At 46.3% G+C, this 16,275-nt stretch overlaps 1 protein-coding gene across 1 annotated transcript in view; it reads right to left on the reverse strand.

The window, feature by feature from the left end:
- Positions 1-16,275, reverse strand: part of CUEDC2 (CUE domain containing 2) — a 213,201-nt gene that overhangs the window by 117,942 nt on the left and 78,984 nt on the right. Inside the window, exons 2-3 of the mRNA XM_086922232.1 lie at positions 1,534-1,624; positions 1,207-1,350 (exon numbers count right to left, since the gene is read on the reverse strand). Of these exons, the coding sequence (XP_086778358.1) occupies positions 1,207-1,350; positions 1,534-1,607 (218 nt within the window). The 5' untranslated portion in view covers positions 1,608-1,624. The remainder of the gene's footprint in view (positions 1-1,206; positions 1,351-1,533; positions 1,625-16,275) is intronic.

The raw sequence follows: 16,275 nt of genomic DNA on the forward strand, positions 1-16,275 counted from the left end.
TGCAACTAAGTTAGGTTGTAAACCTATTAGAGAAATGTTACCAATATATAGAAGTATGTGGTTAGGAGCAGCCCTGCACGGGGCAGGTCTCTTGGGTTTTGGTTCAAATTCAAACATTCAAAGGCTAGAGAAAAAAGTCCTTAGGTGACTTCTTTGACATTCCATAATCAACTCAGCTATCCACAAAGATCCAGATATCTCCTACATTGAGAACACATTACATATCATGCCAGCTTTTCTGGTGCGTGGTGTGGAGTAAACCTGAACCCTCTTTTTCAAGGGACATCATAACAGATTGTTTACCATTGGATCATGTACTGAGGTCCCCGAGTTATGCAATATAAACGTTATCTTATATAAATTCAATTAGCAATATTTATTCCCCAAACCAAAGATGATTCTGAGATTCTCAAGGAGAAATTAGGACCTCACTTATTGCTACTAGAGAGCAAGAAAGAGTCTGAGTAGGGTCCAAAGTCATCTGTCCAAGGCTCTTCTTCAGATTGAATGGTCAGCTGGAATTCAATCTTATTTGCTTAATGCTTTGTCCACGTTATAAGTATATTCTTACACATTCCCGTTTAGGTCTAGTTTACCACCTGGTGGGATTTCCATAGACTAGACATTAGAATAGAGATATTCCGATGTGTCTCAATGATGGGTCATCATCGCACTCTACTGTGCACCTTAACTTGTTTTGTAAATTTTATATAAATCAAAGATGACAGTTTTAAAAACCTTTATTTATACAAAGGGGCATTGTTACTTATAAACCTCCATTTCTTTTTCTCACTAATTTGGAGGATTCATTGGTCTGTAGTACCGCTGTAAGTTATATCCTACAAGTAATGCATTTAAGGAAAAGTTTAAAACACCTTGGAAATATGAATTATGAACTTCTTGATTTTAACGGATGTTCTTATGCTGCATTTTACACCGTTTACCTTTTTAATCATAACTGTCTGATGAAAGTTTAATTATATTTTCTTTTATGGTTTAGTTATGATAAACCGAATAAAGATGTGTTTTGACAAGTCATACACACAGGTTAAAGAACAGGCTTGTAGCCACTTCCACTGTCAACAGCAATTCTAGATTTTAGTAGTACCACTGCAAGTGTCTTTGATAATAGATCTACAATCATCCCAATCAGAAAGCAAGCTAAGATACAGCCATGCAAAAGTGGTTCCAGTAGGCGAAACATACCTGCTAATGTCAGCGAAGCCTGGGATGTAGGCCTCCATCATTTCCACAAATGTTTCCATGTCAAAGTTCTCCTCACAGGATTCTGGGGATCCAAGTTCCTCCAAGACACTGGTGATATAGGAAAAGAACACCTCATCCATCGAACTGGACAAAAGGACGCAAATAAACGCAGTGTGAGAAGAGGCAAAAAATCATGACAGTTTAAGGCAAAGTCTAAACCACATACAAAATGGATGCACAACTAGAATACATGGATAAAGACAACAATAGAGAAGAAATCAAACGAAAGTATTAAGGTTAACAGAATGAAAGCAAACAGATGTATACCTAAGATCAGCCTCTGGGATGTGTGACTGGATGAAGCAAAAGAGGGAGTCTCTTATTATTTTTTCTAATTCCATGCTTGATGGTCGGATTCCTAAAAATTAAAATAAAAAAATAATTTACTTCGAACGAATTGTTTAACAAACAATATATATACATTTGTGTAACTTTTCAATAGGGTATCTTTCTTATTTAACTATTGGCATGGTAGCTAAGGATACACAACTGGTTTCATCACATAGTGCTTCTGTCTGACTATAACCCATTAAGTCAATGTTTACCGGTTTCACTTTACTTGGCTTTAATTGGCCTAGAACATCCCTTAATGTCAACTCTGCTCAAATTCTGGCGAACAATCTAAATTGAGCAAATCTGAAGGGGGGAGGTGGGGGGGAGAACTTGTCGTTAAAAAACCTTCACTGAGCTAATAAATAATTTGAGAAAAAGAAAGGGATGGTGTGGTAAAAAGAAAACTGGCATCTTGTGAACAATGGATTGAGAACCAGGTATCAGGGGCATAATCCATGGAGCTATTTCACAACAATTGGAATCCTCCTATCTGCAGGTTGCTCTGCAGCAAGCTGATAATCCATCTGAATATTTTAAGATGATGTACCCCCTTTACTCCTCAGTCACTAATGCTCCATGCTGCTGAGTTAAGAATAATGGGGCTACAGACAAAATATACAGGAGAAGAGGCAATAGTTACTTGCAAAGGGATTAAATGAAAGATGTTTGGTGCAGGCAAATATCGTTCCGAACCTCTAACATTTCAAACCATTAAAATATAGATTGACCTCTTGGATCATCTGCCCAGAAACCACATCTAGTCCCAAATAAAGGCAGTCACACCACTGGCTAAGGGCCATGCACAATACATTCATTAATCCATCCAATTTAGCATCAGAGAGATAGTGCTACTTTGGAATCTGTGTATTCCTCGTCAGAAGTACTACATCACAAAGATGTTCAAGTCCCACCTGGCTAAGGGCACCCTCTTTCTTTCAACCATATTCAGTGGCGGTACTAGCTGAACAACATTGCCATCTAGAGACACTCTGCGGAGGTTCTTCATCTTTATCTAAATATTCACAGTAATCTTGAATCCGACAAGAATGGGTTCAAGAACAGAGAGCTAACAAAATTATTTAGCAAGGAGGTGATGTCTGTCTGGTCGCTCACCTCGTGGGCTATGGAGGAGTTGATGTTCCTAGCGCCTGCTGAGTTCCTGGCTATCAGTGGAGAGGAACTGTGGTGCCATGTGGGCTGTTTGGTGAAGAAACAAGATGGCAGCAGCAGTAAGTGGAGCACAGCTGTATCTTACTGTGTTTACTGGCTAAAGTTGATGGTGGGTGGAAGGGTAATGAAGGGTGAAACAACTTAGCCTCGATTACACAGCGATTGGGCCGGAGGAACAAGAAGCAGACTGGTGAACTGAACGACGCAATCGCTTTGCTACAGAGGCCGCAGGAGCTGAGGGGCAAATATCTTTAGCCAGGTGTGTACTCTCCTCCTTTTAAAAACAGATCTACAGATGTCAATATTTATTGTTCTTATTGTCACCACCCACTAAAGTGTACACATTACAGCCCCCCTTTGCATCCTGAAGCTCGTTAACAGCACTGTTGAACTGTAAAAATTCCTATAAATATACATGAATACAGGCACACTGACAAGTTTACTAAGATGAATAAAGACAAAACTTCCAACACACAGAGCAACACAATCATTATCTATCCTGCAGGTCCACAGGGACCAATAAAGGTACTGCTAAACAGACTGATACACATACAGAACAGATGAAGGCCGATCAGGCGAATGCTGGTGTGATGGTCGACATGTTGGAAGCCATATGAATTCCCAAGAATCTATATAAAACAATATAGACTTCATTACAATGAAGGTCAGTCTGCTCTGCACAGATGTGAGGAAAATTCCAGAGAAATTACAGGAAACAGAGTTTGAATTTATATCCATGTAGAGGTGCGCATGTTGAAAAAACTGTGGCAGCACTAAAAGCAGTGATGAATCAATAAGACAGAGCTGAGGATGTAGACAAGCACTCACAGACGAACAAAGTAAGATTTGTTGGCTTTCCAGAGCACACTGAAGGGACCTCTATGGATGGCTTTCTCAAGAATGCATAAAGCAGAACCTTTCAATACCACATTTGTAACATAGGGCGCTGGACCCGTCACCACCTCTTAGGGCCACAGCTCGAGTAATTATTGTCAAATGTTTAGATTGCAGGTATAGAGAATACTGCAGGAAAATGCTGGAGGGAGGAAGAGAATGAAGAGGGAGAGCAGCGGAATATGTCTGCTGTTCAAGAACCACAAGATCAGGATATATCCAGAGCTAGAGACCTGGCTGTTTAGGCAGGCTTACAATCCTTCCCCTTTCAAGTGTGCTTTAAGCTTGATTTGTACCCACCTTGTACTTAGCACCAAGAAACCATTGGGTGTACATGCGCTCTGTAAGTACATTATAACCTAACATAACATTCAGACTACATTAGAAGAGTACAAGATAATACACAGCATTTTTACAAGTGAGGCAACAACTGAGAATGATGGGAATAAAATATATGCTCCATTAGATTTCAAAACAGAAAAATATGTTGGACGGAAGGAGTCCCTTTTTTTCAGGAACCCTGCAGAGTTCTGGAAATGGCTTGAACGATGAGATAAAGTAAGATCTTGCAGGACCACTGCAAGATCCTACGATCATTGTATGGAGGCTCCACAAGATCTGAGAAAAAGTCTGCATCACACTTCACAGCTGAGAACTGGTGGACCATGACCCTCACTTATACTAGTATAAGAACAGCACTCTTGTTAAGGAAAGAATGATAATGTGAAATGGATCTGGCCCTCAATAGGACACACATTTAGGAGAGCAAGAAATGCCAGATAATGCATGGCCTTATACACCGTCTGCTGCTTCGTTTGCCGGAGAAACAGATACCGACGCCGCTCGTGAGTAACTTACTGCCAAAAGGAACTTTGTCTCTGGCTGGGTCACGCTGGGTCGCGCTGCTTAGCGCCAGGAGAGCTTCACCTGCCGCCTACTAGTCCCCCCCGCTGCCGCTCATTGGAACACCAGCAGCCGCCGAGCGGGGGGACTACACCTCCCACAAACCCTAGCAGGATTGTACCGCCTGCACACGCCCACCTATGCGCCCGGAGGCGCACAAAATACCGGCACTCCCTACGCGTCGCGGGACGCGTCGCGGGACGCGCCGGGCTAAGGGCAGCCCGTCTGTGGGTCACCCCCCTTTCGTCTTGAACTAAATGCAGTGAGACTTTTTATGTCCTATAACCTATTAATATTTTTGGTTTTGTGGAATTTTATATCGTGCCTCGGGGCACTCTGAAAAGTCATATCGTCTTTATTCTTTTACATTGTTATTTTACTCTCTGGTGTGCAGTCATGGCGGTCCGTCAAAGGCACTTCAAGAAGCTTTCATTTTGTACTACTGGGGGGTCTGTGGCGGGAACTCTTGACAACATCACTAGAGCAGCAGTTGTTTTGGAACGGGAAATAGAACTGACCGAAAAAAGATCATTAGAGCTTCTTCCTTCGAAGAGATCCTCTTTGGGTAAAAATTATGGGTGCTGTCTCACCTGCGCAGCCCCCGGTTAATGGTATTCTGTACGGGGGATCTAATACAGATCAGGCGGGCCAGTTGGGTCAGTAGGATCCCAGTCCAGTAGCTCACCCATCTCTTCCACCGATAATATTTCCATACTAGGGACAAGGCCACGACTCTCTAATTCTCTTGACATTTCTTCCCAGTCCCGGGTTTCTGTGTCATCTTCGCCTAAATCGGGAAATGCTAGTAAACCTGTACCAGCCACAGGCAAAAGAAAGCGAGGGGGGAGATTGCAAAAGGGAGGGCGTGTAAAAGTGTCTAAAACGCATTCACATATACCTGCTAGGGTCAACTCGGTGAACCCTGAAAACCCAACACCTACTATCAGGAATATACCAAAGGTGCAAAAATGTCCTTTGTCAGTTGAAAACCAACTTCCCACGGGTTTCTTAGAAACACTAGAGCAGTTATTGAAATCCCTGTTCCTTCCATTACTCGAAAGGGTTAAGCAAATTAATGTGAACATGGGGAAACTTGAAAGAGCTGTGATAGCCAATTCAGTTTCTCTGGATAAGGTTGCGGGGCTCAGTCAGGGTTTGGGGCCCCCGCCCTCTTTGAGGGCGGCTATTGTTTCCTCTGATCCCCAGATAGTTCCCCAGCGGATCGCATCTAACAAACAAAAAGTGAACAAATCACCCATTGCTATTGAGATTGCTAGAGGGAAAACCAATGTTACGAGTGTGGGATCTGCGACTACTGACTGTGTCACTAGTTCAAAGTTGATAGCCCCTGAACACAGTGTAGACCCACATAGTAGAGGGATAAGCAGTATACGGAAAACAGGCTTGCCCCAGAAGCTTTTGTGTATAAACCTACCCCCGGAGTCAATACCCTACACAGTCATTCTCACTGGTGTTCCTGGGATCCAATCGGATAGACTTGAGACCCACAGTGAACTTAAATATAAGGTTATTCACAGGCTCAATTGTAATAGATCACCCCCAGAATTCATGAATGCCGAGATTTTGCATGTTAGAAGGGTGGGGTGGTTGGGGCATAGATCCAAGGATATCTAGGGGGATTGCATAGTTGTGAATTTTAGGGGCCCCAGATTGGTAAGGTTCATATGTTATGACTCTAGGTACAGGGGCACTAGTGGAATACAAACGCACAACCTGAGCTTTTTTTATCCCAGCTCTTTTATTGGCCAAAGCTCCTCCCAGCAGTATGTATGTTTGGGAGAGGTCTAAAAGACGCCCATTCATAACTAGTAGGCAGGAGTTTCAACTCCCCCTGATAAATCGTTTTGATTCTTTACTCGGTCTGGAGGGGGTGGACTGACTGGGTTTAGGCTGCAGGGAAATCAGGTGTCGGGCGTTATGTAAATAGAGCTGTTGTCTGGGCTCATTCAAAAGCTAGCACTAGCCCTACGAGGTTAACACAGGTTGCAGTTTGAATGGACCCATCTACACCCTTCAGTGGAAGTATAGATAATAATGGCGCTGCTACTGGGTTAGTCGATCTGGAGGGTTCCCCTGTGATAAAACAAGTCTGTGTGAACCACAAGTCATGTATGGGTGAGTCACTTGATGGGGAAAAAAAGCTGGCTAATGAAGAGCTGGGGATCGTGGCTCCCGTTCCCACAGAAACCAGCTGCCCTAGCTTGACCAATACCAGTGTCCCGGCCCAAATAAGGGCCTTGCCTTCTTTCCTGCCCAGTACAGTTATTGATCTAAACCTGACCATGCTGATCTCTTGGAATATAGCTGGCCTGAAGAGTAATATTCCCTCAGTAGAATGGTCAGCCTTAATAGAAAAGTACGATATCTTGATTTTTCAGGAGACGTGGGCAGTGGGTACTTAAATGTCTGTAAACCTGCAGTTAGAGGAAAAAAAGGCAGATCCTCAGGGGGCCTAACCATTTGGGTGAGGCAGTCTACTAATTAAAGTCCAACCAAACTGGTGGTCGATAGCCCTGACCTTCGGTTATAAATATGCACCTGCCCGATCAAAAAGACGTTACCATTGTAAATGTGTATAACCGGGGTCTGCCAGGTGGTCATGGCTCTAAAACCTTTGCTGGTCTTGATACATTCCTGAATTTAGATGGGCACATTAACTGCACGTTTGAGCCCCTTTGTTGCGATGGAGACACCCTCACGACAGATGGGGATGTACAGTGGAATATTCCCCTGCTGGACCTCCAGCCAGTCAAGAAATGGACTGAATCAGCTTTACAATGGATGGGTTTTTGCCTAGAGCGTGGTTTTAGAGCGGTGAATGGTCGGTCCCCCTCTGATAAAATGGGCAAGTCCACCTTTGTAAATGGCCCCTATAATAGCAGAATTGATTATATCCTAATGAAAATTGAGTATTGGGGCATATTGGAGGACATGGAGATTTTGGATCGCCCGGAAAGCGATCACAACCCCCTTGCACTGATTCTTCGCATAAAAGGCGGTACTAAGTATAATCCTACGACGGAGATAGCTACCGCCGACACATTGCTTACAAACGACATACGTAGGGTGCGTTGGGCGAAGGTTGCTATTGAGCCTGGGGCAACTGAAGAGATCAGGCTAATGGTATCAAGGGCTTTGGGGGTACTGCGATCTCTCCCACCCCTGGAGGACAATAATAATGGGACAATTAAAATTCACGATCGCCTTTTTAATGACCTTAAAGGGCTCTTTTCCAAACCATGTAAGTCTCATAAAACAACTGCTCGTTCTACGAGCACCTCATGGTATAATAAATCTTGCCGGGTTTCATATGGTATCCTGGCATTGGCAATTAAGTCCAAGAACATACTCGATATCAGGAGAGCAAGGCAGAACTACCGCAAAGTGTGGCTCCACGCTAAACTTGACTGGGACACCCAACATTGGTCTGATCTATTAGTAGCCAGTAAGCAGAAAAATCAAACCAAATTCTGGCACATAGTTAAATGGGGTAATTCCCAACAATCTCAGGTCCCCATTAACCATGTCCCCTGTGAGATCTGGGTGGAGCACTACGAGTCTCGGTTCTCTGGAATGGTCTCAAAACAACGTTGAACCCCACATGGCTTTGGTACTGTTCTCAACACCAAAGCAATTACTTTTGATTGCAAGGAGGTCGAGGCAGCCCTGGAAAAGATCCCACGTGGTAAGGCCCCGGGTATGGACTGCATTCCAGCAGATGTTTTTAAATCCGACCCAACCAACTGGATTCCGTATATTGTGTTTCTGGGAAATGCAATTGCTAGGGGGGCTAGTATCCCGGACTCGTGGCGTGGTGACGAGATTTTGCCCATCCACAAGAAGGGGGATCGTTCCATCCCGGGGAACTATCGACCGATCAGCTTGATCGACTCCATACAAAAAGTAGTCGCTAGAATGGTCCTGGCCAGAATACAGAGCTGGATAGAGCTTGAGAACATACTTTCGCCCCTGCAGGCTGGATTTAGATCCTGCATAAGTACGATTGAGCAGGTCCTTAGGTTTCTACTGATCTACTGGAAAGTAGTCAGTCTGGGTGGCGGTACCATCTATGCCACCTTTGTTGACCTCAAGTCAGCATTCGATCTTGTACCTAGGGGCAAATTGTGGGGGGGTCAGTGACATGGGGATGCCACTGGAGCTTCGGTCTGTTGTAATCAACCTACATGAGGGAAATTTCGCACAAGTCCGCTGGGGCAAACAAGGGCAGGTCACCAATAGGTTTCCGGTGTCCCGTGGTGTCAGGCAGGGCTGCGTTCTAGCGCCGACCCTGTTTCTGTTATACATAAACAGGGTCGAACACTACTTCTCAGCCTTTCCGACAGATGCCCCCTCATTAGGTGGCACGAAATATCCGTTACTTATGTTTGCGGATGACACCCTCCTACTTTCGCAGACACAGATGGGCCTGCAGGAGGCATTAAATAAATTTGATCAATTCTGCCTCGATCATGACCTCCAGGTAAATGTAACTAAAACAAAGTTCATGGTCCTTACAAAAGGCAGACCCGTGGTGGGCCATGTCACTATGAATAACATTGAATTAGAACAAACCAATGTTATGACCTATCTGGGGATTGTTCTAGAAAGTAAAGCGAGATGGAGACCCCAGATTGATAGCCTATCTCTCAAGTTTGCCCAGCTCTCAGGGTGTCTGGTTAAAGAGCAGAGAACTTCGCAGACGAAGAGGATTGGTCCTGCTTTAAAAAATTTTAACCTCAGGATAGGATCAGCGATCTTGTACGGAGAGGACCTTTGGGGTTTCGGGGACCTTTCTCCCCTGGTTAAAGTCCAGAATAAATTACTTAGTAAGTTAACTAGCCTTCCCAATTCTAGCCCCATTACTCCACTGCTAATGGATTTGGGTAGTCATTCCATTGATGATTTAGCTCGTTTTAAGCCAGTGGCTCTCTGAATGAGGATTTGGACAACTCCTGAACTGGCTCTTTTTGCAAAATCTATTCTGGATGTTAGGTCCATTATGGGGTCGGGTAATATCAACTGGTTTAAACAGGTTAGACTGATCTTGGAGACCATGGGCTTGAGCAATTTGTGGACTGACCCCGCAAATGCCAGTTTTCCTTAATTTAATTTAATTTTAAACGATTTCTAAAGCGCCTGGTGACCCAAGGGCATCCCCGCGCTATAAGATTTGTGATCCTGTTGAGGGGGAGGAGAGGGAGGGGAGACAGTCAAGAGAGCCTGTATTGGTCGGCTGTTCGACAGAAACTGATCGGCCAAACACCTGCAACTTCCTTGTCCGGTCTGTCTCTGGAGCATAAACTCGACCCTTTCTTGGAGGACTATTGGGATACCATCACCAAGCCTAGCAACAGGAAACTGTTCCATCAGCTGAGGGTCGGTTCGCTCCCCACTGGATTATTTACCAAAAGATGGAGGGGCCATGAGGGTGCTTTTTGTCGTTGGTGCCCTACCCGCGTGGAATACGTCAGACATATATTTTTCGAATGCCCGGCGCATGTAGCACCACGGGCAAAATGCCTCAAACCCATTTGCCGTAACATGGGTACCAGGGTTGGGTTGGAAGCTTTAAGGATTATGAGGACGGAGACTAGTGAACCCATTGTAATTGCGGTTGCAAAGTTTTTGGGATGGGTGTGGATTATCAGGAATAAAGTGTAAACCACCCGGTTGTTTTTTTTGTGTTGTTGTTTCTTTTTATTAAAATATACAAACAAGCAAGGCATAAGACATGTCATAGAAAATGCCAGCTCAATCAAGGGAGGAAAAATACACTGAACAGTATTCAATAGGAAGAAAAGGGAAGGGTGGGACAAGGGTCAAATATAATGACAATACGAGAGATTGATCAAAACGTATGGGTCAGGGGGAAGGTGGTGCGTTAGTGTGGTCACTTACAGGCGGTATACATATATTCCCACAATAACTATTCCAAGGTCCCCACACTCTGCACCACTTCCGTGGACGGCCCCTGGCTAGGTAAACAGTCTTTTCCCTGAACATGCACCAGTCCATGTTTTCCTTCCATAAGTCCACTGTAGGAGGCCTCTGGGACCCCCATAGCTGAGCAATATCGCGCTTGACAATCATAGCCCCCAGGGACGCCCACTGAGTCTGAGCCACATTATAATCCGTAGGTTCCCAGACGTATAACAGGCAGCGTCTGGCTTCCGGAAGGAGAGCAATACCGGTCACTTCCTTCATGACCTCGTGGACTCTACTCCAAAAAGCAGCAATCTCTCGACATTCCCAAATGATATGGAGAAAGGTAGCAACCTGCCCGCATCCTCGCTTACATAACCCCTCCTCAGAAAAACCCATCTGGACTAAGCGGGGGCCCGTAACGTAAACTCTATGGAGGATTTTAAGTTTTACCAGTCTGAGCCGAGCTGGAATCGCGACCTCCTTGGGAGAGGAGATCGCAGATTGCCAGTCCTCGTCGTCCAATTCCAGGCCATCCCGGGTCCAAGAATCCAGGAGATGTAGCAGGAGATCAGGCCTATTATTAATTCATTTTTTATACACGAGGGAGATGGTGATGTCTGGGACATGGCCATCCAGCAGCCTATCCTCAAGAGGGGGCGACTCCGGAATCTCCTCACCCAAAGGGAAGACCGACTTTAAGGCATGGCGAATCTGGACATAACGGAAGTATTCTGTGTCACCCAATTCAAACTCAGTCTTTAACATCTCAAAGGATTTCACCTGGCCCTTAATCCAGAGGTCACCCACCCTACTAATCCCGATAAGGTCCCATCTATCAAATCTCTTGGTGTTCCATAACTTCCCCAAACCTGTCCGAACTAAATAGCGGGGTCGCTAAGGTTAAACGATTTTTCCACCCCAGGGAAGCATTCGCGTCCTGCCATGTACGCACCGCCGTCTTCGTAGGCCCTGACAGAGTCCTGACCACCGATTTTGAATAGACGCCCTATAATAATTACCCACGGGTAGTAACCATTTGTCCATAGCGAAGGCAGGATTTAGCGCAGGACCATACATCCCATGGTTGACGGCACCCAATTGAGCAGCCCAGTAGTAGCGTTTGATACCAGGGAGAGCGATTACCCCATCATACCAGGGGAGCGCTAGTTTGGCAAGGGCAATACGAGGTCTACCATCCCATATCAACTTTCTCTGAAGGTCTTGGATCGCACAAAAGTAACTAGAGGGAACAATATCAAGAGTGTTTTGGAGGGCGTACAAAAAACGGGGCAGAGACATCATTTTAAATAGGGCTGCACGGCCCAGCGGCAAAAGCGGAAGTCTACGCCAGCCCGCGACGTCCTGCTTCAATCTAACCAGAGGTGGGAGAAGGTTCTGTTCATAACGGGTCATCGGATCCAACGAGATAAAGATACAGAGGATTTGGACCAATTGATAATCAAACCAGAATTCCTACCAAAGGAGGCCAGGACATCGCACAGAACCATCAATGACTTCCGGGGTGAGGTCAGATACAGTAATATATCGTCCGCGTAGAGCGAGATGCGGTCTTCGAATTCGGGAGACCACCTAATACCCTTTATCGAGGGTTCCCATCGGATTCACGCCGCAAGGGGTTCTAGGGCCAGGGCAAACAACAATGGAGACAAGGGACAGCTCTGACGAGTGCCTCTTCCAAGACCAAACTGGGTAGAAACTCGACCGTTCACAACAATTTGCGCGAGGGGTTCTTCGTAGAGAAGCCGCACCCATCCAATAAAATCAGGTCCAAACCCGAACTTAGCCAACAAGGCCCATAAGTATGGCCATTCCACAGTATCGAAAGCCATCGAGGCATCTAGCGACGCCAAGATGGCCGGCTCACGCAACGTCGAGGCTCTCGCGAGAACACCGTGCAAACGCCTAAGATTCAAAGCAGTTTTTCTATGTGGAATGAAACCGGATTGATCCGGGTGTATCAATTCACTGATAACGGTGATCAAGCGGTTGGCCAGCAATTTTGCGAGGAATTTAGGTTCAGCATTTAAAAGAGAAATCGGCCTGTACGATGTACACCTGTCTCTCGGCTTCCCCTCCTTATGGATCACCACAATGGTAGCGAGACGTTGATCGCTAGGTAGAGAACCGCACTCCCGAGACTCCAAAAACATATCTTGTACATAGGGCGCTATCCTGTCAGGCCGCAATTTGTAGAGTTCAATGGGTAAGCCATTAAGACCCATAGCCTTTCCCGAACGCAAGGAGCGAATCGCAATAGCCACCTCGTCTGCAGTTATCAGAGCATCCATATGTTCCCTATCCAAATCAGAAAGACGCGGTAATGCAATATCACGCAACAGTAAATGTGAATCCTCCTCTGGCCTATCAGACACAGGAGCATATACTGACTGGAAGTGATCTGCGAAACACTGAACGATCTCAACAGGATCAGTAACCTGACAACCACTCGCTATCTCAATCACGGGCACCACACAACTGGCCCTATCTTTCTTATCCAGCCACGCTATCAATTTGCCAGCTTTATCTCCTAAGTCATAAAGCCGTCCCTGTTGTTCTCTACTCATTGCCTTAGCTGCGTCAATAACCAGCGCCCTATACTCCAACTGCTTGAGTCGCAAAACATGCGTCTTAGCGCGTGTAACTTCCCGTTCCAGGCCGAGCTCAAGATCCGTTATCCCCGCTTCAATCTTAACCACCTCCTCGTCCCTCCGTTTCTTAACACCCGCAATTAACGACAGGGCCTGCCCCCTGAGAACAGTTTTAAAAGCTTCCCAGAGGGAAACCGCCAACGATACCGAACCCTCATTCTCAAGGAAGTAGTGATCGAGAGATTTCACCAGATCTGCACGAGTTTTAGGGTTCCGGAAATCCCACGGGTTGATCGAGCTACCAGACCCTCCGTAACAGGACCATATCCCATACAGACCCATAGTGGAGAATGATCAGAGATCCCCCGAGCAAGATGCTTAACCTCAGTAAACAGAAAGCGCCTGTGCAGCAGGGACCAAAACATAATCAATCCTAGAGAGGCTACCGTGTGCACCCGAGTGGAAGGTAAACGGTCGCTGAACAGGATGCAATAACCTCCAACAATCTACCAAGCCCAAAGTATCAATGAAATCATGAAGCCAGTTCTGCGCCCCCTTAAGATCTCTAGGCGGATGACGGTCTGCCATACCAGAAGCTACAGCGTTAAAATCACCACCCAGTAGCAAGGACCCCTCAGGGAGAGCAAGGATCACCCGCCCCAGGTCCACAAAAGTAGTAGATTGTAGGCCAGGGGGGACATAGACAGAAACCAGGGAAAGAGTACGACCCTCCCACCTACCCGTTAAAGCAACATATCGACCCCTGTCATCCAGGACCGTTGAATCAATCTCGAGGGGAGAGAAGTCTTAATCAGAATAACAACCCCCCTTGAGCCTGAGGAAAACCCAGCATGAGCGACGAGGCGATACCCCTTCCTGTTCATGGCATGACAGTATTACCTATCAAGTGAGTCTCCTGAAGAAGAACTACATCTGGGGAAAGACGTTTCAAGAATTGCATAACTACCTCGCGTAATCCTATCCCCCAACCCATTCACGTTCCAACTCAACAATTTCAGCCCCCTACCCCCATCCGAAAGTGAAAGTACCAACCCCAACGAGAATCCAGCACTTCGTACCTAGAGTTTAACAGTACATTGCCTTGCGAAAAAACATACACCCCAACCAAAACCCCCCGCCCCCCCACCAACATCCTGTTACGAACCCCCCACCCTGCACCCCTGCATAAGACTAAAAAGCCACTCAAACTTGCAGTGTGCCTGTCGCCCCCACATCAACTAAGCTACAAAATAGTAAATCGGAGGAGAGAAACCCCCCGAGAGCCCCGCAACCCCCCCCCCCCCCCGGATGTCACAAACATTTTAATTACAATAGTAGCGAACCACATTTCGAGGCCGACTGGGGGACCCCAGAAACCAGGCCAAAGGTGTCTATTCCTGTTCCATCGATCCGCCTTCCGCCCCTCCGGATTGTTCTTCTGGTGCAGGACGGTTCGGCAGAGTGTCCAGCCAGTCGGATACTGCGACAGGTCGATCGAAAAAATAAGTGCGCTCAGCACGTTCGATTCTCAATTTGGCTGGGAAAAGCATGGCGTACTTTAAACCCAGGTCACGTAGTCTCCTCTTTACCCCTAGGAAACCAAGTCTCTGCCTTTGAACCGATTGGGTAAAGTCTGGGTAGAAGTTGATTGTGGTGTTCCCGAACTTAGTAGGTCCACCCATCCGCGAAGCCTGCAGGATAGCGTCTCTGTCACGAAAATTGAAAATCCTTGCGATCATAGGCCGCGGTGGGGCACCCACCTTTGGCTTACCACCTGGCACTCTATGAGCTCGTTCGACCATGAAGAATTTACTTAGTCCCTTGGGTGCAAGATGATTAACAACCAAATTTTCAACAAAGGAGGTCAGCTGCAGCATCTTCTGCCTGCTCCGGGACACCGATAGTGCGGACGTTGTTCCGCCGAGCACTCCCTTCGAAATCATCCAGACGACGAACAAAGAGATCATTGGATGCCCTCAAGTTGCGGACCTCCGTCTGTGGATCAGTAACATCATTAGTCAAACTGGAGGTCTTAATGTCCAGCGACTTGACCTTCTCGTTCGTTTTTGTCAGATCAGTACGGATCAGATTGACATCGATTGCCACAGTACAGAGTTTATGGGCGAGGGTCTCCATTTGTTGCCCGAGGGAGGACTTGATGCCGTCTATGGCTGTCATAACGTCTTGTAGAGTCGGATCAGTCAACAAAGTCGGACCATCCCTAGTGTCCTCAAGCAATCTGTCCGGCCCGCTGGGAGATCCCTTGGTTTGGGCATAACGATCCATGTTGTTGGTCTGTGTATAGCCACCACGCCTGGTTGTCTTGGATTTCTGCTTTTCACCCTCTGGTCTCCCCGCCATTGCGAAGTATCGACCGACGTGAAGCAGATAGGCCAGGCAGGGAAATGGCGGTCCAAGATCGCGGGACTACGGCCCAGCGTCACTCAGCGGGGTTCACACCAGGTATCAAAACAAGAGTCTCAAAGCGGTGAGGAGGTATACTCGGATGTAGCAGAGGATAGCCGACCGCAGGAGCTGCTTGCTGCAGATTCTCCCTCAGGGAAAGGCCAAATCGAAAGTGAAAGTCAACCAGACCGGTCGACCCCACCACCTCAGGCCGATGTTATTCAATTGCAGCTCGGGCACTGTGCCAACTCAACAGCCGGGCATCACGGTTGTGTAGGCCGCAATCTTCGAAGCACCACAACTCCGGTCTCCGGGATCCGTTTCGAAATCTGAAAACAGGTCTCGCCTCAGCCGTGGTTCATCTTCACAGATATGTCAATGAAAGACAGGCTAAACGACAGGATAGATGCGGGAGGCTACGAGGGTCTCGGGAGCCCTGTGCTCATGCGGCCATCTTGGTCACGCGTGAAGTTCCTCCCCAGTTGGTTTTTAAGTAGCCTTGTTATCTTGACCGCCCTATGTAATTTTATACTTTTTCTATTTATTAATCTGGAACCATGTATTGGCCTCGTGTATACACATTTATTTTGTTGTTTATCTTAAGTCCTGTTTTTATCTTTTATAATAATTGTATTTTATTATGCACGTCTTATATGATGAAAAAATTTGAAATAAATTCATATGAACTGATACTGTACTGTAAAACTAGGACCGAACAATATTTTGGAGGTGATAATAGTTCCACCAA

This window comes from Lissotriton vulgaris, chromosome 5, assembly GCF_964263255.1.
Source record: "Lissotriton vulgaris chromosome 5, aLisVul1.2, whole genome shotgun sequence".
Classification (NCBI taxonomy): Eukaryota; Metazoa; Chordata; class Amphibia; order Caudata; family Salamandridae; genus Lissotriton; species Lissotriton vulgaris.